Genomic DNA, 23,965 nt, shown 5'->3' with positions numbered 1-23,965 from the left:
ACCTTGACACAGCAAATCCTAAGGAAAGAATGGAGAGAGAGTGTGTTTTGCTCAGGGATAATTTCTCAAAAGCTGAAGAAACATCAATATTTTATATTCAGTATTATCATTTAAGGCTGAATAGATCAGTTTAGGATGTGAAAAGTCCCCATGAGACTACAGATACCATCTTGGACTTACTGTTTCTGAGGACTCAGAGTTATATTAGAAAATGAAGAGCTTCCAAACAAATACAGGCATTCACTCTTCAAAATAAGACTCTTCAAAAATTCCAGGGGAATGTTCAGAGTCATGCAAAGTGTGGTCATACGGGAACTTATGGCTTACATTACAATGTGAAAATGATGGCATTAGATTTGTTTTCAGGACACAAATTGTATCCTAAAAGAAACATACATGTTGAGGTTCATGTGAACCCAAAACTCAAAGAGAAACTTGGGCACCCGAAATCATAGGCATATCCTAAAAAGAAAAAAGAAAAGGAGTACTTGTGGCACCTTAGAGACTAACAAATTTATTAGAGCATAAGCTTTCGTGAGCTACAGCTCACTTCATCGGATGCATTTCGATGGAAATGCATCCGATGAAGTGAGCTGTAGCTCACGAAAGCTTATGCTCTAATAAATTTGTTAGTCTCTAAGGTGCCACAAGTACTCCTTTTCTTTTTGCGAATACAGACTAACACGGCTGCTACTCTGAAACCTAAAAAGAAATATTCCATTGTGAATGCGAATACTGACTGGAATAAAAAACAGCTTTAAAATGTTTTACTTTGGGAAGCTTTAAACAGCTTTAAAGCTTTTAAACAGCTTTAGTCATTGAGAAATTGCTGAGATTTTCCTTACTGAATTGGAATAGGTGAAGCAAGAGGCAGAAGGAAAATCCAACATAAATCCCAAACATGACAAATAGAAGAAGATAAAGAGACAAGTACAACTATCAGCACAAGCATTATAGTCAATGCCAGGATCATGCTGCGTCATATAATCCAAGTCCAGCCAGATAACACAAAGGTTATGCCTCCCCCCATTTCATGTAGGTCATACCACAATTTTGGTCTATTGATCCTAGGACTCGTGGCAGCTGAGCTCACAGAACTGTTGCAAGATTCTCACTCACTTCATCGAGCTTTGGATCAGACTTTTACTTACTTATTGAGCTCAGTCCTAACTTGGTAGTGTTTTACACACACTTTGCATAGCTCTGAATGGCAACAAAGGTATATGGCAGTGGAGAATCAGGTCCAATGTCTTTCTTATCCAAGATGTTATGCATTAAGACAAAGTTAAAAAAATCAACCAACCAACAAAAAAGCCCATAAAATACAACACTTGAGGCACAATTTTGCAATCACTGGTACATGTGGGCACAGAATTGTGAATGCAGTTATTTGTGCTCCAGTACAGATACTAACTATTGAACTACCAAACATAGGTCAGGAACTAAAATTAAGGGCCTAAAAGTCAATAGAAAAGATAGTGTGATGTAAAGATGAAGTCACTAGAACATCTACATTGCAATGTTTTATACCAAGATGTCAGTACTTTTGTGGCAGAGAAAAAGTAGGGGTATTGTTATGCTGTCATAACCCAAGTTAAAAACCCTTCCTACAGTGAAGTGAGTATTTCTGTACCTTTTAAAGTATAAAAAGAGGAGGCATTGACAATGTGGGGAGAAGGACTGTTTAAATCAATACATATTTCCTCCTAGAATATTAACCATTTTAAGAAGTAAATTCTCTCTCTTCATTCCATTATTAACATAAACACAATCACATGGACTTTATAATCACAGAGTATAATGAGCAGCCTGGTGCTATCTGCATCGCATAGTGTGTTGAAGAGATCTGCACTGAGCCTGACCCAACTCCTCTTTGAATGAGTGGAAGGACTAATGTTGCCTTCAAGAGGAGGTGGGTGGAGCCATAAGATGTGGATGTTCTTATTTGGGATGGTGGAGAGAAGCTGCATGTCGGTCTCAGTACTCCCTATCGAATGAAGTAGCTCTGTAACCACTGTCAGTCAAATAGACTTTGACTTTCAAATAGAACTCTCAGGTGTTTTGTTTCTGAGGGGGTCCCTTCCAATGAGGTGGGGCTAGCTGCCATCTCTTGAATAAACATAATGCACTTTTGCCAATCCAGCAGCCTTGCTCCAAGACAGCAAGATCTGAAAACCCTGCTATAGAGTAACTCTTATGGTCTCCTGTTTGCTGAACTGGAGTGGAAGTGTCAGCTCACTCTCTCCTTCTTTCTCCCCTCCTGCTGAATATCTTCAGTGCAATGCTGTGGACTGAGAGATGACATTCAGAAAATCCATTGAATCCCTCTGCTTATAAATGTGAGGGCTGTGCACCCCCCATTCACTGTTTCAGTTCACTAGAGCACTTGCAGACCTTATTAGGGAGCTCAGTGCTTATGATTTCTGGTGCCCAAGTTTCACTGTGAGTTTTGGGTTCATATGAAGCTCAAAATGTAAGTTTTAACTTAATTTTATCTTATTAAAACAAAATTTAGCAAAAGCCATGCAAACCTAGGTAAGCTTCGCCCAAAATGATACTTGCAGTGCTCTTCTCTTTGGGTCTTCTGTGGGGCTCATTATTGGCATAGGGGTTAACCCACACAGATTCAGATTGGGGCCGAGGTGAATTTCATCTGGTTCAGGGTTTCACCAGAGAAGGAATTATGACTCAGAGAGAGAGAGAGAGACAGCCTCTCTAGCTGCTCACTTTTTTCTGGATGAGGAGGAAACTACTCCACCTCTTTTGTTGGAAAAGTCTACTCCTCCCTGTGCACCCAGCCAATTATTTTAGCCAACAAGAAGAGGGGACAGAGCTAGAGCTCCATGCACTTCTTGACTTCTCTGACTGCTCTGCACCTACTTCCTCCAAGTAGGGCCTATTAGGTGAATAGCCCCTGATATTCTCAATTCAACCAGAGTGACTACCTGAGCAGAGCAGTGCAGGGAAATAAAAGGGAGCCTTACTCATTATTATCCTAGGCACAGATAAATACAGCCTGAGACAATCTGGCCCTTAGTAAGAGGGCAGAGGTTAGGTCTGCCTGTCAATGAAGAATTCTATAGTAGAAACTTTTGGAGATTGGTCAAAAAAGGGACCCATTTTTCATGAAATTTTTCACAAAAAATTGTCCTTTTCCCCTCCAAAAAAATTTGAAATTATTCAGTCAGCTCTAGCACCTTTTATTTTATCCATTAATTCCAAACTATGAAAATTAACTTCCAAATATGTCTCTGACTTATTGAATTTAATAGTATTTTCCACTGTAAAGTCCTTATGGATTTTAGGATGAGTTTTTTCCTTTCCTCACAAATAGTACAGGAGCTGCTAAACATAATTTTATAAGGTCTTCCACAGATCTCCAAGGCCTTGCCTTCTTTCTTAGGCATCATTAAGGACAGACAACGAAGACTTTTCCTATCCCCATAGCTCAGATACTATAGTGATGAGGGACATATAACCACATAAATGGAGACTGATATTGGTATGAAGGATAATAGAGACGATTCTCTTGGAAAATGGTTTCATTTATTCATCAGGTGTATGCGAACACCACAATGGAGTATTGGCTGCTACTTCTAAACTTACTGAATCAGCAGCAAGGGCAGAAAAAGCTGATTTAGCTAAAATATGAGCTGAGCCTAATGGGAAATTCCAATAACCTCCAAGAGGCCTCTTTTGGTTTCAACTGGAATGTCAGCATCTTTAGAAACCATAAGTCCCTGAAATCAATACCACAATAAACATGTTGTTTTCTGTTAAAAGTTAGTTACACCAACTGGACCAGTTAAAATGTTCAATTGAAACTTCAGAATCATTTCTTAAAACTGTGCCTATGAAGCCTGTTTGAAGTTCTGTAAAATTGTGGTTAAGGCCACCTGTCTCCTTTGGTTCCTGCTATTCATACTTGTGGTGGTTGATGGCTTGCAGAATAAACAGAATAGCTGGTGCTATTTCATGTCTGAGTTAACATTTCTACCTTGTTTGATGAACAAAATGGGAGTGGTGTTGGGAATGAGGGACAATTCACATTTTGGAAACTTGTACCCCAGATGTTGATTTCCCAATGCTAAATATGGAGATACATTACCAATTCCAAGCAGGTATGGACCTATGTTTTGCAGGACCCTATATGAGGCAAATGAGTCTCATCATCCCCTCTCATTCTACACACCTATGAAACTCAGCCTGTCTCCTCCTTCCTGCTATAAACCTTTCATGTATGGTGGTTCAGCCGCTCCTAGTGACTCCCTAAATGGACTGGGAAGCTAGGAGCTGGAGCTGGTGCCAAACTGCATTCTTGCAAAAATCACTTTTTGCTGTAATTTGCAGCAGTAGAGTAAGGCAGAAACACAGAGAGGGAATCAGGGATGATGCTTGTCCTGGCAAGTTGGATATGTGCATTGTAATACAGAATCTATGGAAGTGCAGGGTCCTATATAGGCACATAAATTGCATTGAGCTAAACTGCCACTGTGTTCATGTTATTCATTTTCTACAGATAAAGCTGTCAGTGTGACTAAACAGATTAGGATGCATAAAACAGTCACCCAAGTTCGTTCATGTTTATCTTTCTGTGGAAGACACTATTGTACTAGGCCTGAGGTTGAGATGATTGGTTGGATGTAGGAATAATACACTGGCTATTCGCTTGCAGCTGGAGTCCGTTACTCATAGCCTCTAAGTGAGGCAAAATCAGTCATGATGTTGAGTCAGTTGTTATAGCTGAGCAGGGTACATAAAAAACAAACAAAGCAATTAAAACCCCACTGATAGCTTATCATACACTATATGGAGGTATTTGTTTAGCAGGAGCCCAGGAATTTCCTGGCAGGGATGTGAAAATGCTTCTTTATTACTGATTGCCATGTCTTTAGACAAGTTGATGTTCTTATAAGGACAAAGGAAGCAAACTTCCTTCAACAAGCTGTCTGTCCAGCAGCACGTTTCTTTTTAGCCTCCAGTGGCACCATTCTCTAAGAAGTATTTACCATTAATTCACACACTGCACACTGGAGAGTGAAGTAGGAGCCAAGAGAGTCAGCAGTTCATGTAAAGCACCACAGTAAAATGAAACAAAAGACAAGTAAACAATTCAAAATGTCTACAGCTGAGAAGCTAGCAATTGCACTTAGAGAGTTAAAGGATTTAATTGGGCAAGAACAATCTTGGAGGCATATGTGTTTATTATTTAGGGCACATATACACCAGAGGCAAATCCAAATTTATTTGAAATGAGCAATCCCTCCATGATGAACAGCATCCACATCAAGCTATCAGTGCCTTCACACATTCCTTCTAATGCTAATTTTTAACCAAGCAATTTAGGTTTGTTATTTAGGGCACATATACACCAGAGGCAAATCCAAATTTATTTGAAATGAGCAATCCCTCCATGATGAACAGCATCCACATCAAGCTATCAGTGCCTTCACACATTCCTTCTAATGCTAATTTTTAACCAAGCAATTTAGGTTTGTTAAAGTCTGATTCAAATATATTACTCCTGCTGCAAGAGGAACAGGAAGGAGTTGAGGAAGGAAGGCGGGGGGGAGAGAGAAGTAATCATGGCTGAAATAATTATACAGTTAGTCAGTTGTTATGTTTGGACACATGGAGTTTCCAGAAATAAAGCATGAGTAGGGAAGAAATCCAAGAATCAGTGCAATGTGGATCAGCATGCCATTTACCTAGCCTACTACATGACTCCATAACTGCATAATAGTCTTAATTTCAAGAGTTCAGGATATCAGAGTAGATTTACATCCTACTTCTGTTGCAGAATTGTTTAATGTATCAAGTTGTTTAGACATGGAATTTGCTAGGTGCTGAAAATTCTAAATAGCCTTTCAGGCAACTCACCAGAATATAGCACTTATTCCTATATAATTTTTAATATGCCCTTCTATTCTATAGAAAAATCTTCTAAAATAGAACTTAATATACAGACTCAGAGTAGCTCAAAAGTAATTATGAATCTACATTTTCTTTAGCCACTAAGCCATTGCGTATAATCTTTTTGAACTAATGATTTCCCATCACAATTCATTTTAATTAGATCCATCTCCAAAGGCAACAACAAAATTATAGTGATTTTCTCTTGTGATACTACAACAGTTTCCATGACAATCAATCATTCATATGAATATTATGATTTTACTGCAAACAGGAAGGGAAAAAAAGAAGAAAAAGGAAAAAAAGAACTGGGCTGAATAGGGAAACTTTCATTTTATATGCATAATGTGTCTCAAAGATTCATCAGTACTTACAAAGCTGTATTCACAACTGTGCTAAGAACAACATGATTGTTTTTGTGATGTCTATAAGTAGTTTGCTTTGTGGAAAATGCTTCTGAAGATGGGATCAGACTAAGGATTTGCTATTTTTATCCTTAGAAAGGAAAACAGTCAAGAGGCCTTTTTTCTTTCTTTCTTTTTACAAGTTTAAATATCATACTTTATATGATCAAATTATTTTTCCTACTATTTTAAATAGGTGAGTGATTCTTTTCCTTGAAGTCACTGTTCTCTCATATCAGAAACAGTCCTATATTTATATTTATTACTAAACCAATTCTTGCATTCAGCATCTGTGCTTTTCTAATTAGTTCTGCATGAGAAGCAACTGAGATGTTTATAAAATCTGGCAGCTCCTTCACTCTGATTGCTTGTATATTAATCTCTTTTATCCCTACCTGTCCTTCCTAAAGCTGTAGTAAACCATGCTTGCAGGGCACATACATAGAAAGGCAAACTTGAACCCAAAGAGCATCTGCTCAATAGGGCACTTGTACTATCTGAGGGTAAGAGTGCTTTCATGACTTAGCTACACTTCCCGCCGGGGAAGTCATCTTTTTACTTTGTTGGGATGATTCAGGCAGCATTACAGCCATGAATAGGCAAGACTAATGAAGGAATAAGATGGCTGAATTATGGTCACTGAAATTTCAACACCCATGTCATTACTGAAACCTTTAACCTTCTCTAAAGAGAGAAAATCTTTATCAAAGAGCCTTTCAACTCTGCTTATAGCCACAGTCAGCAGCAAGCAAACTTGAGGCAGAAAATGGAAGTGTAAAGTTCTCAGTATCTTTATCAATACAATCTTGAATAGAAAAGTACATCTTTCAAAGTATAGGAGTTCAAAATATATATTTCCATAAGAACACAGGATTTTCCCCATCAGTTCAGACCTTTAGTCCACAAAGTCTAAATTTCCACTGTAAAAAGTTAGTTACAAAGTTAGGAAGTCTTTTTGCTCTGAATAATTTTATGCATTAACAATGAAACTCTGATAGCCCTTCAAACTCAGTTACAATTCAATTACAACAGCAGTATGTGGCTATCTTTTATAATTCAGCCTTCTTGGCTCTGTGCTCCCAGCACTTTGCATTGAGCTGTTTTCCAATAGTCCAGTTCATTGCAGACAACAAAATTATGGAATCGTAGCATTCACTGATGCAACTATCATGGTCACATTAGCCCCAAAGTTCCCACTGAGAGTTATTATTACTGAAAGAATGACATTTATTTTTCTCCAACCAGCATGGCAGGACTGCATCACAAACTTTGCTGCTCCATGTCCAAAAATAATAGGCCTCAATTAATTATATTTCCTGGATGCCCTGGCTGTCCTGTTGGATTTCACAAACGTGTGTATTAGAAGCTTTTGTTCCCTAACATGGAGTTTGACCTTCACCGCTGAAGTCAATATGAGTTTTGTTATTGACTTTACTTGCCACGGGATCAGATCCGTGGTGATTATAACAACTTCAGATTATAGTACAGAATGTCTTGGTGAATGGTTTTTTCACACTGTTGGTCATGAGGTGCTGCTCACCTGCCTAAGGCACCTGTCAGAAATAAGCAGATTTGAATTAAACTGTCTTTGATTATTCCTCCTGGCCAGACCCCAGAAGGTCATATTGGGCAGTTGATTCTCCTCCCCAAGGCCTGTCGTCTGCAAAGTCCCAAGAGGCTTAATCATGTCTTATCTGCTCTTCTATATATGTATGAGACTTCTAAGGGTATTTGTGAAATGTTATGGACTTCAGTACTAGCAATGAACCAGTGACACCTTGTTTTACAGCATCTTCTTGTCAAATACAGAATGTTGTCACACAGCTTTCATAACACATGAAAGCCTTTATCTTGCACAACTGAGGAACAGAAGACTGGCAAATCTCCAACCAAGCCAAGACAAAGGTGATTAAAGGTTAGAGGGAAGAGGGAACATTCTGAAGAACAGCATCCACTGAGGATGTCTCCTCTCCACTCATCAGGGTGCGTGGACTCTTGGGCTCCTGATGGATTCTTTGTAGCATCTAAACACCATAATAGTAGCAAAAGCCAAAATATCTTTAGCCATTTTTCCTAGTGAAGAGGCATCAAAGGAATGAGCTTCTCTACCATCTGTACATTGGGTTGAAACTGAACTTTTTGGAAGGATGGTGTAGCAGAAAGGGCACTAAACTGGGGCTCAGAAGAACCTGGTTTCATTCCTGGATCAGCTACGGATGTCTTCTCTTAATTTGAGCTAATCACTTAATTTACCCCGTGCATCAGTTTCTGATTTGTAACAATGGAGATAATAGTTCGTAAACTCAACAGGTGTGTCATAAGACTAAATCCATTAATGAAGTTAAGGCACTCCGATATTACAGTAATGAGGGGTGTATAAGTATCTAGACTGATAGGTCTTCTTGGATGTATATGTGACATCCTGGCACTCCAATATTCACCACTGTCATGTAATTGGAATATGTTTTGTACAAAGTATGCCTTGTGAGGTATCATTCTAAAAGTCTTGATCTGCTAGACAGTAATAGCTCATTGGATTGTATGTGCTATCATCGTATGTGAAGTTATGAAGTTTGGCTATGTCCTTGTTACTGAAACATGTTGTGAGGTTGGAAACATTCACAAGCACCCTTTCAGGTTTTAAGGGACTGCAGAAGACTTTTTTACGGCCTAGCCAGGGAACTTCTGTTTTCTCGAGCCGAGAGGTTACTGTGGGACATAGATAACTGCTTCATTATTGTGGGATAGAGATAGTTCTTGAAGGACACAGCTGCTTTGTTATTGAAGGATATAGATAGTTCTTGAAGGACACAGCTGCTTTGCATGGCCCTTCACCAGGTAGTGGAAAGCCCCCCTTTGAGAAAAACCTAATTCTATATTCATGAGCTGTTTTTGTGTAGTGCTTATTAATGCTGACTGTCTGCCCCACCATTGGACTCCATCCCAGGAGGACCTCCGGTGTGCTGGGTTCTCCGCCTCCATGACTGCAACGCTTGGAGTCCCCGTTGCAGGTGGGTCACTAACCTTCAATAAAGCCAATAACTCACAGCTGTGTGTAAGCCTCGTTTTTCTCAGAGTACTCCTGCCAGGCCTGTGGTGCTTCGAGCACCTTGGCCCAGAACATAGGTACAACAGTAAAAAGGCCAAACAATGATAATAGCTTATTGAGGAAACGCACACACGCACAAGGATGATGGTTCCTCATTCTCCCCACAACACACCTGGAAACACTTGAGGGCAAGGACTAAACTGTGGGAAGTGATGGTCCTGGCTAGAGGTATTTTTAGCTTGCGTATGAAAACCTGGGAAAGCCAAGGCAGATTGTGCCTTAAGAATATGCCAGCCTGTTTATCACTCAGGGTGAGAATTTGCTAATCCATATCTAGTGTGTTAAGTTCAGTTTGTGGTTTTGTTTATTTACTAAGGTAATTTGCTTTGATCTGTTTGCCATCACTTATAATCACTTAAAATCTATCTTTTGTACTTCATAAGCTTGTTTGTGTTCTAAAACCAGTGTGTGGAAATAATAACTTGGGGGCATATCTCTCTCCACATTGAGGGAAGGGGTGAATTTTATGAGTTTACGCTGTACAGTTCCATGTGCAGCACAAGACTGCATCATTTTGGGTTTACACTCCAGGGTGTGTGTTAGCAACTGGGAGGTGCCTTAACTGAGCTTTCCCATGCAGAGCTGATCTCAGCATCTGTGTGTGAAGCTGCAGCTGGGTATATCCCTATCTGTGTGTATAGTATTAGGAGACAGAAAAAAATCAGGCAAAAAACGTAAGCATGTGTAAATTGGTTCATCCATGCAGTTGAGTAAATACATTTATAAATGACTCATTTGTCACACAATTAACCAATTTGGATGACCAAAGGTGGGACATGCAACAGATATATATTTTTGCTCTCACTTCCACCTTTACTTTCTGAACAGATGACCCTCATCTAGAGCTATACAAATTATCCATAGTAAACAAATATTCCTGAACAGATTATAATTTCTACAGATGTATTCATTCATAATTGTTTGATTAATAGTTGCATGACTAAATTTGAACTTCTGGACTATTCAGGAAATGGTTGCTATGCAGATTCACTGATAGAGTTTGCTATTGTAGGATTGGTCACATAAATCACATGGTATTGTTTCTATTCTCTGTTTGGGGGTTCTCAATTTTATAAATAGGAAAAGTCCTGTTTATGTTCACAGATTTATCCAGAACTTTATAACTGTTGTGAAACAATAAAAAAAACCCAAATATTTTGTGTGAATAATAAAAAAGTCTTTACTGAAGAGTGCATCCAGTGTGAATTCACCCACAAGTATTATTGTATTATTGGCAGTTTTGCATTCTACAGTGTGACAAAGCTCTGTCCTTGTCTCCGTGGGTCCTGCGTTTTTCTGGCAGATTTCACTAGCCTCAGAGGCTCACTGTGACTCTCCACGTAGCCCTTCTCTCTCTAGAGGCAAGTGTCACAGCCTGTTGAGCCATTTTCATCATAAGCCAGCAAGGGAGGTAAGGAGAAGCTACCCTTCCTTGCACAGTCTCTGTTGTCTTCCAGTCTCAGTGATTAATTGGGGGCAAAGGGGAGGAGCCCGGGCCTGCCCTCTACTCCAGGCTCCATCCAGCCCAGGGACCCTAATAGTATCAGCTATGGTAGCTGACTTTTTAGAAATAGGATGCATACAATTCCATGGGCCACTTCCCCACAGCAGCCCCCACTTCCTCAAGATCCACTTCACCCTTACCTCAGGGCCTCCTTCCTTGTGCCTGATATGGTGTGTACTACTCAGTCTCTCCAACAACACAACTTCTTCCTACAGCTCCTGACATGCACACCCACCTGACTAACTGGGAGGCTTTTAACTACTTTCAGCCAGCCCCTGATTGGCTTCAGGTGTCCCAATCAACCTAGCTGTCCTCCCTGCCTTCTGGAAAGATCTTATTTGACCGTAGGGTGTCTTAATTGACCTGGAGCAGCTGCCATTTGCTTAACCTAGTAACAGGGATTTGGTTAGCCTATAGCTAATATATCTGTCTCCCATTACTTTACTATAGCCATTTGGCCTTGCCCAGTCACAGCAGATATTATTACGAATAAAATTTTTTCACTTGAATCTTCATAAATCAATGAATACAAGGAGGGTCTTGCATGCTATCAATGAACAGGTTTTGTTATAAAAATATTCACTAGTATTGTTTATATTCACTCAGCTCTACCCTAAGGATTACTTTCATAGGCAGCAAGACAAGGAAAACTCCTGGCTGATTCTCTCTGTATCTTCTGGAGTATTGCATCTAGTTCTGGACACTACATTTCAGTAAAGATGAGGACAAATTGGAGCTGGTCCAGAGGAGAACAACAAAAATTATTAAAGGTCAAAACATGAGCTATCAGGAAAGATTGAAAAAAATGGGTTTGTTTAGTTTGGAGAAGAAAAAAATGGAGGGTGGACATAACAGTTTTCAAGTACATAAAAGGTTGTTACAAGGAGTAGGGTGAAAAATTGTTCTTGTTAATTTCTGAGAGTAGGACAAGAAGCAATGGGCTTAAATTTCAGCAAAGGAGGTTTAGGTTGGGCATTAGGAAAAACTTCCTAACTGTCAGGATAGTTAAGCACTGGAACAAATTGCCTAAAGAGGTTGTGGAATCTCCATCATTGGAGGTTTTGGTTTTTTTAAGGACAGGCTAGACAAACACCTATCAGGAATGGTCTAGTTATTAATTAGTCCTACCTTGAGTGCAGTGGACTGGACTTGATGACTTATTGAGGTCCCTTCCAGTCCTACACTTCTGTGATTCCTTAGGAGTATTCAGCCAGAAATATTTAAATTGACAGAGAATGTAAGAGTTACTGTACCATTGGGGTGCTGAATATCGAGATTTGGGGTTTCAATCTGTCTTTTCTGCCTGCTGCTTTAAATGTTCCATTGTCCTACAGAGAAGATGTTCTTTTGGCTCTTGTGTCTGAAGTCATCATTTAGTATTGCTTTAAAAAAAAAGCAAACAAGGGTTGCGAAATAAATATCCCCCTAAAGCATTAAGAAGGGACCAATAACGATCCCAAAGATAATCTCAGACACACTGGTTGTCCACTGCCTTGCACCTGTGCAATGTGATGTTTAGGTGAGTGCTGCCTACTGCTAAATCAGAATACAAGTATTTAGCACCTATTCACTAGCTAAATTCTTCAGCTTTGGCCATGGACCACTTGTTACTGCTCAGGAGGGATTATGTGCATAAGTGGTTTTAAAACCCCCTCCTCCTTACCACCCCCAGTCCTGTGGCTGCTGTTCACTGGGCTGGACCATCAATGCAATTTAGAGCAATTTAAGGGTTACGCTAACTTACATTGTCTGCCTGAGGCATTGCTAGGTACAGGGACATTTCAGCCATAACCCTTTGGCCCTGTACTAGGCTGGCTTCTAAACAATCTCAGGATTGTGCTACGTAGAGGAGAACCTCCTGCAGCCATGGAAGCCAGTTTTAGGGTAGCCTTGAACTAGAAGAGCAGTTTGAAATCTGGCCTAATGCAGGAGAGAATTGGGCTATGTAATTCACCTTTATACTTTCCTGATCCTGGGTTGGCTGTGCCAGCCATGGTCATGTCCCATCATAAGTTAGAACAGACTTAGGCTGCTCTAACGTTCACTGGCTGCTAGTGGCCGAAAACACTGTTATGGTAGTTGGGGATAGCCAGCCCATAGCGAGGCATTGGACATGCCCCTGTCCCCTAAACATGCCACTATTAAATTAAATACTGCTGATCACCACATGAAGCTGCCATAGAATTGCAGTCTCATGTCTGCTGGAGGACATCAGACTACTCCCTGGTAAATATGATGATCATGTGGATAAGAAATATCTCTGTGAAGCGGCGGCCAGTACATCCCTCGGCCCGTGCCGCTTCCCGCAGCCGCGATTGACCGCACTTGCAGATGTAGCAGGCAAACAAACCAGCCCACCCCACCAGGGGCTTTTCCTGAACAAGCGGCATCCCAAGTTTGGGAAACACTGCACTGTGTGATGGTTTTCTGAGTTTACATGAGCATCTCCATTTCTCACAGAGACCTCTAAATATGACATACAAAGTATATGTGTCAAGACCATAGTTCAACTTAAAGCAGAATCATGGGAGAAGACTGATGGCTGTTAGGTGCTCTCCAGGACCGAGGAGGATTGACTGCCTACCAACTGTTCACTTCATTACAATGGTGCATCAAGATCAAATATAAGAGAATATAAATATGTTCTGTTTACCAGAACAATACCTCTGACCAAATTTACTCGTGCAAGCAAAGAAGGCTGCATGGGGAGAGAGGTTAGTTTCCTACTTGAGTACAAAACATCAATACAGGTTGACCAAGATTTTGTGAGATGGACTGAGGTTCATGGACTGAGGTTCATGGACTGCATGAAACCTCACGCCCAAGCTCAGTTCAATATGAATATTTCATACAGCTGTGTGGTAATGGCCTATGGACACGTGAAGTATTTTATTGTAAAGAATGTGAACTAAATCACTGCTGTTCCAACAACACAGATCTCAGGAAACAAAAACATGATTCTCAATGACATTCTGCCCATTTGCTCAACTCCACAGCACAGACAGCTCACTTCACCCATGGCTAAAACATAGTTACCTCTGGTGTCGTGCTATAGGTGCCAGCCACTCTGTACCAGCATCACAATAGCTTTTCAGTAGGGGAAAAAATAGTGCATCCAACTGAAACTACAGGGGAATATTTGCAGGCAGAATGCAATTATTTCCACTTAAGAATCTGATGCTGAAGAGCTGTCTCCTGCTGCACAGTGAAATCATTTGGCAAATGAATTAACTGCCTGAAAGCTTCCAAATGTTCCAGGTGTATCCACACAGAATGCACTGGCTGTGTCTCTGACTGTTACTGTGCTACTGAGTGTCTACTAATCTATTCATGTCAGTGGCGTATTCGTAGACAACAGCAACCGCAGCTTAGCACCTTTAGAGTTAATATTTCTTCTTTACATGAAAAAAATCCTGGTTGTCATCAGAGGCTAGAACCCATTTGCTCAGTCATCACTTGATTTTTTGGTTCCATGTGACTTTCCAGGTAAATTAGAGATGATTTGAAAAGTTCACTATTTATGGGAACAGGTTCACAACTCAGGATGACTCATTGCATTTAAAAGGACATGATAGATTGGCTTGTGATATTCTAGTCATTTTTTTTCTTTTGTAGATGGCAATATTCTAGGGCCAGATTTCCAAATTTGGGCTCTCCCAATTGTGTGCTGATAGGTGTGTGTGTGTGTGTGTGTCTCTAACATGCTGGTTGTGTGCATGCACAGCTAGCTACCTAACATGCATGCAGTCATTTAGGCAGGGCTGTCAGGTCTTACACATCTTATGTAACACTTATTGTGATACCCAGGCCCCATTGGTTGTTCACTACTCTGTGTCAGCAGCTCCTGTGAGGCCTGAGGCACTCACCATACCTACCACATTGTTGTCATAATCTGTATTTAAAACTTGTCATGTAAGATATCATATCAAAATTCTTAACATACTTGTCCTGAAAATCGTGTGGTGTATGTATGGCATGGGTACAAAAAGTTATAATTATGTTCTTTAAATGTGTTGGGCAACAATACATAAGCCCAGTCTAGCGTAGATAAAAGAATGTGAATTTGCTTATCTCATCAGGCAGAGATAATGGAAGTACACTTACGCATAAGGTAACAAAGCTCTCAAGATAACAAGCAGTGGGAAAGACAGCAGCAGAGAGAAACTTTGTATGGGCTTACTTTTCAAACAATACATTTCAAAGGTTTGCTGAAGGACAAAAAGGAGGGGAGAGAACCCTATAGTTATCCTTCACCTAAAGAAGGAGTGGCCAACCTGTGGCTCTGGAGCCACATGCAGCTCTTCAGAAGTTAATATGCGGCGTCTTGTATAGGCACCAACTCCGGGGCTGGAGCTACAGACGCCAACTTTCCAATGTGCCGGGGGGTGTTCACTGCTCAGCCAAAGACCCTGCCCGCACTCCACTCCACTCCACTCTACCCCTTCCCACTCCCTCCCTTGAGCCTGCCATGCCCTCGCTCCTCCCCCTCTCCCACCGGAGCCTCTTGCATGCCACAAAACAGCTGATCAGGAAGTGTGGAGGTGGGGGGGAGGAGGCGCTAATCAGTGGGGCTGCCGGTGGCGAGAGGTGCTGGGAGCAGGGCGGGGGAGCTGATGTGGAGGTGGGGCTGCTGATGTATTACTGTGGCTCTTTGGCAGTGTACATTAGTAATTTCTGGCTCCTTCTCAAGCTCAGATTGGCCACCCCGATCTAAAGAGTCAAGGAAACCAAGGGCTTTGAGCTCTGTCTGTTGTGTCCTGGGTAAAGGTCTAACCAGCCATGCTGGAAGAAAGTCCATGGTGAGAAAAACTCCTTTGAACAAATACTCTTCTTTGTTAAGTTGAGTTTTAGTCTTAGAAACATATTTTTACTTTGTGTTTGTTTGTAACCATTTCTATCCTTATTGTTTATACTTGGTATCACCGAAACCTATGTCCTTTTGTTAATAAATTTGTTTTACTTTTACCATAAACTAACACGGGGGTTGACTGAAGTGGAGCGTTTGTCAACTCCAGCTAATAAGCTGCTGTGTACTGTCTCTTCAAAGGAGCAGCAAACTTGACTAAGTTTTCTAGGTTGTCAAGGTTCCTTCCCCACTCTGAACTCTAGGGTACAGATGAGGGGACCTGCATGAAAACCTCCTAAGCTTACTTTTACCATCTTAGGTTAAAACTTCCCCAAGGTACAAACTATTTTACCCTTTGCCCTTGGACTTCCACTGCCACCACCAAACGTTTAGCTGGTTACTGTGAAAGAATTGTTTGGAAACATCTTTCCTCCCAAAATCCTCACCAAAACCTTGCACCCCCCTGCCTGGGGAAGGCTTGATAAAAATCCTCACCATTTTGCATAGGTGACCACAGACCCAAACCCTTGGATCTTAAGAACAGTGAAAAAAGCATTCAGTTTCTTAAAAGAAGAATTTTAATAGAAGAAACAGTAAAAAGAATCACCTCTGTAAAATCAGGATGATAAATACCTTACAGGATAATTAGATTCAAAACACAGAGAATCCCTCTAGGCAAAACCTTAAGTTACAAAAAGACACAAAGACAGGAATATCCATTCCATTCAGCACAACTTATTTCCTCAGCCATTTAAAGAAATCATAATCTAACGCATATTTAGCTAGATTACTTACTAAATTCTAAGACTCCATTCCTGTTCTGTCACCGGCAAAAGCATCACACAAACAGACACAGACCCATTGTTTTCCCCCCCCTCCAGCTTTGAAAGTATCTTGTCTCCTCATTGGTCATTGTGGTCAGGTGTCAGCGAGGTTATCCTAGCTTCTTAACCCTTTACAGGTGCAAGAGTTTTTCCTCTGGCCAGGAGGGATTTTAAAGGTGTTTACCCTTCCCTTTATATTTATGACAGGTACTACAGTAAGAGGGTCTGGCATGGCAGAGAAAGAGGTTTCTGGGAGATAAAACATGGCTGGAAGAGTTGTTGAGGTTCCCCTGCAAAGAGTAACTGGGCAGTGGAAGCCAGTGTATGAATCTGCATGCTTCTATTCTGGCTGTTGGCGTCAGGGCTGTGAGCCACAACAGCGTAGCTGTTAAGGCACCTAGAACTACAAAGCAGGTGTTGACTGAACCCCTTAATGGCCTGGGTGGACCCTAGAGCATCATCTGCATTCATCTATGTAATGGATTCATCTGCAGTGTCGTGCTTTCTCACAGCCCAGCTAAGAGCTCGCACATTCAGCTGGGGTTGGCAGGAAGTGAGGTATCTTCTCTGGGTCACAGGGGGCCACCATGGCACCAAGTTTTAGGGAACCTTTCTGCTTAGTCTGCTCCTACTGTTGGAGCCAGGCCAGCAGGAGGCAGTCGTGATTCTGGCTAAGAGGCAGGGTTGGACAGAGTAGGAAATGTGCTAAAATGAAAGTAAAGCAGATTTGGGGAGGCTGCTCCAGACTCCCACTGCCCTAGAACAACTCCCTCAGTGTCTTCCACATCCAACTCTCAGACTGTGCCAGTTCCTCCAGCCACCCAGAAACTCTCTAGGTTCTCTCCCCTCCAGGCCATAGCTATTCCTCAATAACCTGAACCCTATTGGCTCCTCCAACACACCAAGTTGCTCCCAGTTGCCACTGTTCTAGGGGACCATGAAGTAGTAATCAGTGACCGTTTATCGGTACAGAGAAATGTCACACATGGAGCTACACAAAATTTGGCAGCTATGGTAAGGCCTTGTCTACTTTAGGGAGTTTTTGCAAAAAAATTCCCAATGATTGTGCCACTGATCTATGCTATGGATCCACTACTAGGATTGCCACTAGTGGAGGTGAATAGAGTTCTAGGGACCAAACAGGCCAAGCGTGTGCCCAAATGCCTGACTTGTGCACACACATTGGGGATTTCTTCATATAAGTTAGCTATATGCAAATGTATCCATGAATGCTTGAAAGTCTGACTTTTAAACTCAGTTGAGGAATAAGCTGCATGAAATAAACACATAGGGAACAAAGGCATTGAATTTTGGACCCTGGGTAGAACAGCAGGAAGTATAGCTTGGTTGCATTGCTGATGTGTAAGTGTGGACCGTGGCTACAAATGGAATGCATTTAAAAGTACACTGAGGCCTGGTCTACACTGGGGGGAGAGAGGAGAGGGAGATCGATCTAAGTTATGCAACTTCAGCAACATGAATAACATAGCTAAAGTTAATGTATTTAGATCGACTTACCATGGTGTCTTCACTGTGGTGAGTCAACTGCTGCTGCTCCCCCGTCTACTCTGCCTGCACCTCTTGCAGAGGTGGAGTACAGGAGTCGACGGGAGAGCGCTCAGGGGTCAATTTATCGCACCTAGACTAGATGTCATAAATCAACCCCTGCTGGATTGATCACTGCCTGCTGATCTGGCAGGTAGTGTAGACATACCCTGAGTAGAAATGAATCTTATGCACCTTTTCGCAACAGAAATTCTCAGCCTGATAATAAGGCACTTAGCTATATGCCATTATCTTTGGCCTTCTGGCTCATGCAGTAGCAGTCATACTGATGTAGGAGCAGGACTCCTATGCTAATTTTGTTTATACAGGCGACCCTGTCCACCTGCACTGGGTTGAATCAAGGCTAGACTCAGTTTTCATGCAAATAGCTCTAGCAATAAAAAACGGAGAAAAGAAAATAGCGAGAACATATGATAAACACTACAGGAAGGGGATGCCTATGAACACGTTTTTTAAAGTTGTCTTTGCAGTCCCAGCAGGCCTTTAAGAGAAGCGCAGCAGGACTAAATTGCTTTGGAAAGCATTTTTTGTCACTGATCTAGTGTTGGTGAAAGTAGGTTTTTATTGACTTTAAATGAACAATTAATATTGATTACTTTATTCATTTAAGTAAATGAAAAAGGGCAATGTGCATCAGTATATTAATAAAAATATGAACTTTAAATTTTATTGGTTCTCTCAGAGCACTACCATGGTTTCTCAGACCAAATTAATGGTCCCACAGGAAGAGGTTTTTGTTTTGTGAGAATGCATCATTTCTTTCAATGAGCACTCTCTTAACATTACAAGATATATCATCAAATGCTTTGATTCACAAATGCAGAAAGCAGTGGAACAATGGAACTGAAGCTTGTAGTATGTTCAAATTGTATTACTTTCCCCTTCCAGCCAAATATTCTCCATTAGAGAATGGAAAAAACAAGGAAAGGGAAACAGCAAATAAAAGAAATGCAAGTCAAGTCTGAGTGATGTCAATGTGAGATTTGCTGCAGACTTTAACAGAAGCAGGAACCATCCACTTATTCATTGTTGCCTTTTGTGGATGTGCCTGTTTTAGGGGCATGACTGAGGAGAGATGCTTGCTGATTATATTTTTGCTTTGGGCATGAGTGACTCAACCATGCCTTACACAATGCAAGTTATTAGTAGACATGTTCCCCCACTCTCCCCTTGCCCTTCTTTGACCTTTCATCGGCCAGGAATGGTGAAAGGTCAAACATTTCCTTAATGAGATGACAAAATATTTTCTACAGCAAGGATGGCAGAAAGTGCTTTAAGACAAATGTGACCACAAGCTAAGAAGCATCAGTCCTTTCTTCCTACCCAGAAGGCTAAATATGTCAGTGGTTAATATCCACTTTCTCGGGAACTGGGAACCTGAAAAATCCTGAACTGCATTGTTTGAACTGTGTATAATGTACAAGTAGGCAGCTTTCAGCACTAGCATACCTCCTTTTGATTATGCTGGCAATGCGACCCTTTTATTAATAATTGTCATTAATTATTGTAACAAGCCCACAGATCTCTTTGAACTTGTGGAATAAAATTTGATATAATCAAAAGAAACCTCTTTCATTTCAGCATTCCTTTTGAAAGTAAGAAAAAATTACAAAGAAATGTACATGCAAGAATATTAGTATGCAATACCCTGCTGGACCCTTAATAACTTCCACCAATCTCCAAATGGCTAATTCTTTCCTCCACCAATGCTAGAATGTGTGTGTTTCTGACCTGACTTAAGTGGCATGCACTTTCCTGCCTAGTTAATGGAATAATATTTAAAACGGTGACCTTCTTACTTTATTATTTTGAAGTCTATTACACATACTGAAGGATGATAACACAGATAGAAATATGGAGCAGAACTATCTGAGACACACCGTATCTAGTTCATAGTAGCTTTTAATAATTCAGAGCTAGCCCTGAGTAAGGGGCAGCGTGCAGCTATGTTGCTGCAGCAGGGACTTGTAACTTGGCGTGACAATTCTCTCCCTGGCTACCACCTTGTTTTGAGGGGAGGAGGGACATCAAGTATGGCCCGATAGCAGTTTATTATCCTCTGCACAACAGCTCAGCTACATAGCCTAGTGTCCTTAGGGGATCCAGTCAAGGCTCCACTTATTCTCTGCTCCTCATCAACCGGCATTGGAGGGGGGACTGTGACCTCCCAGAGCCTGCTCTCTCCTTCCTGTACTGCTGAGGGTGCAGGGCAAGCTTGTGCAAGAGACAGCATTTCATTTTTCAGGATACATGAAGATCTGGTAACTCTTAAGGAGTTAAAATCAATTTGTTCTACTAATTGCCAGTGCTGAGCTCCATACATCATCTACCTTTAACATAAAATAATTTGAATGTAAACAGATTATTAAAAAATTGCTTATTTTACCTGAGGTTGTCTTCACCACTTCAGTAGAATTTCTCAGTCCAATAAAAGAAAACTGGTAGAGCCTCCAAGATCTGGTGTCTCCTACTTCCACCGAACTGCGTTTCCACTGGTAAATAATTTCTTCCCTGGGGTAGCCATCTTCAAGACAATTCCAAATACATCTTCATAATCTTTTATTTTTTTTTATTTTAATTTAAAAATTTACTTTGTAGGAAACAGCTTCATTTTCTATTTATCCAGAAAAATATGGAGCAACATAGTTGAGGGAGCAAGGGTATGTTAGTTACCTTTCAATTCATTTAATATTGTATTTAATTTTCCAAAAGTGCATTTTTGAATGCCTCCTCTTCTCCCTCCCTCCCTTCCCCCCCACCAACTTGAGACATCTAGGACACAATCTGGCGCTTCTAAAGTCATTGTCAAATCTATAGTCTGATTTCAAAGACGTCAATCCACATGCCAACAATAGTCAATGGAGTGACAAAGATCCAGATCACATTTATTAATAAAACCTAACTCTCGTGGCAAGCATAATTAAGCATTATGAATATCTGTGTATTCTCATCTATGCTATGTGTCTCAGAGCACATAACATTTTCAAGTATCATTATTTATTATACTATATCTGTGAACATATACAATGTGTACACTTTTACAAAATAAATTCCAGATCCTCCCTGATCCAAATCCAATTGAAGACAACAGATTATGTTGATTTACCCTAGCTAAGAATCTGGCCCTAAGTATGTCAATGCAAATGAAGGTGTAATAGGTAATTTAGCACACTACTTACAGCTTGAAAACTCCAGAGGACAGGAATGTTCATCCATTGGGAAGTTGTGCAACTGCAACTGACACTCAGCATCTATTGTCAACCTAAAAGAGAAGAGATGACAAAGGTTTAGTATCAGAATATACAGCGCATGCCATAGTAATTTCTACTGAAAAGTAGTGTGGCACACATACCAAGATTCTTATCAACATGCCCCTAGCATATAAAATATACAACACACACATAAGCACTGTATACAATGGGTATAATTAAAACCTGATGATGTATTTATTTGCCTATTCAAAGTGTAAGAATATATGATGGTTATTGCATGTATCTGAGCAATGAATATTGTGTTTTTCTTTTTAATTACACTCCATATCCACAATGCATCTATTCATCCCTTGCAAAAAAAGAGAATGTGAAATGTGGCGTGTTTTAAAGGATTTACTGAAGTGAGTCTGAGACGGCAACATTACTTATGAGTAGCAATGCCATGAGTGAGTTATGCAAGTCATTTCAAATGGGTGCCAGCAAAACCTCTATATCATAGCATGTCATTATATTTATATAGATATATTTTATAAGAAAAAGTCTATTTTAGAAATTCTTTTGAGAGTTAAAAAATCTCTATTTCACATTTAACCTCTTCAACATTGCCAGTTGTACATATGTCTCCACTATAGGGCATGCACTGCATGGTACTTGCATTGGAGAGAATTATTCAGTAGGAAAGGAGAGAAGTCTTTGAAAAGCAGTGGGAGCAAGGAGAGAGTAGCAGAACACAGTGCTACTACTAGATTCTTCTGTGAAAGCTGCAATTTCCATCCCACCCTTATGAAACCCTTGGTGATGGCATTCTCTATTGGCTGGTACATGTCCAAGAACCACTCTCCAAAACCATATCGCACCCTGGTTCCTGCATTCATGCTTTCTCTATCTCACACTTTGATGATCAGAATGGTGGATGTAGGAAGCATCTGCCTTCCTGAGCAACTGAATCAAATGCACACTCTCCCCACAGCAATGATAGAGGAATTATCCCGATGCCCTTGAAGTCAATGGGAGTTTTGCCTGCAATGGGAGCAGGGTTGGGCATTTAGTAATTCTTTGCTGAGACTACTGCCTTTCTTTTCCTCCCACATTTCATCCCTCGTCAATCCGACTTCAAGATCACCGGATATATACCAAGAAGGCAAAGCAATCTGCTCATCAGATAATGATATACTTATCTCTAAATATGACTTTTTCATTGGTGTCCTTGTTTAAAACTGTTTGAATTTACCACATGGTTCATAAATTCAGTGACAGTTTGGATTTGTTTTCTGTTGTGAGGATGTTTTAATATCACTCACTAGCATGAGTCCAGTTAGCTCTTTCAGGCTTACAGAAAAGCTTAAGTCTGTGTTAGTAATTTTGCCGCAAGGGCCAAGGTTGTCTAGAACATAGTCATACAAATGCCAAGATTCTCACTATTTTCATTAAAAAAATCACTTAAGATTTATTAGTGAATATAGTGCTCATGAAAGCGAGTGACCAACAGTAGTGGCTAGAGCCTGGCATAATTCCGGCAAGCTTCAACACACAAGCCTTTACCAATATACCATATTTTGTCACTTCCAATACTCTTGTAATATGGGATCTCTCAAATTGTGTGCTCAATTTCTGAGGCACATTTGGGATGAGATGATCACATTTAGCTCAAGCCAAGGTTTATTATTAGAATTTGAATGTTACTGGCGCTGAACATGATATTTAATAGAACTACTGACTACAAGTTAATGTCAGATCACTAAAGAGAGAAACTGAGTGTTTTGAGGAGAAAAGTAGTGAGGTCTGAAGAGAGAAGAGAGCATGGTTTGAGATATTAAGACCTATTTAACATTTCAAAAGCAGATGTAGGATGTGATTTATCAGACTGACTTTGATTCACGTTGGATTTAAATTCCAATCATTTTCTTATCTCTTCTTCAAAATGTGATGCATAATGAATGTAAAATTGAATTACAAGAGTTATTTTGTAGTTCAGACATTTCTTCCAACATCAAAAAAGATTCCTAACCAATGAAGAATGAAGACAATTTTTAGAAACCAAAAGGGAGCTATATGAACGGATAGATATGTACACAATCCTAATAAAACTTTGATGAATATAAACAATAGGTTTTGGATCAGATCCTAAGTGACTGATATTACCTCACCCATTTTGTCTGTATTTCCACAAGGATTTCCAGAAATTAAACATTTTTCACCTGGGAACTTTATCCAGCTCCACTGACGTCAAAAGGAGCATGAAATGGACTTGAATGAGAACAGGAAACTTTGATGCGAATTGGTCATAAATACTGATTAATTCAATCAATGATTTTAAAATCCTCTAATTTAATAGCTAGGAGAAAAAATGATAAGAATGGCAAAACAACTGGTAAGCAATAAATTGTAAACACAATGTTCTTCATGGAGAAGATTGTGATACCTTATGTTGAATAGTTACTTACTCCTCATGTAGTTCTATTTACTTTAGTGAGATTCCTTGTGGAATAGGATATTAAAATCTGGATGAAAATGAGACACTTAAACTATGGCAATATCCAGCCTTCTAAATAGACAAAGTACAAATAATCTATCCATTTCACATTTT

The 23,965-nt window shown here is 40.3% G+C and overlaps 1 protein-coding gene across 4 annotated transcripts in view; it reads right to left on the bottom strand.

Annotated features, from left to right (window-relative positions):
* The window catches only part of GABRG2 (gamma-aminobutyric acid type A receptor subunit gamma2), a 94,889-nt gene that overhangs the window by 32,911 nt on the left and 38,013 nt on the right, over positions 1–23,965 (bottom strand). For all 4 annotated transcript variants that reach the window (XM_043490870.1, XM_038414625.2, XM_043490871.1 and 1 more), the window contains 2 exons: positions 21,346–21,428; positions 20,553–20,690 (listed from right to left, as the gene is read on the bottom strand). In XM_043490870.1, the coding sequence (XP_043346805.1) occupies positions 20,553–20,690; positions 21,346–21,428 (221 nt within the window). The remainder of the gene's footprint in view (positions 1–20,552; positions 20,691–21,345; positions 21,429–23,965) is intronic.

This window comes from Dermochelys coriacea, chromosome 8 (genome assembly GCF_009764565.3).
Source record: "Dermochelys coriacea isolate rDerCor1 chromosome 8, rDerCor1.pri.v4, whole genome shotgun sequence".
NCBI classification, from domain to species: domain Eukaryota; kingdom Metazoa; phylum Chordata; order Testudines; family Dermochelyidae; genus Dermochelys; species Dermochelys coriacea.
The sequence above is the reverse complement of the archived record's forward strand: the minus strand, read 5'-3'. Positions and strand labels throughout refer to the sequence as shown.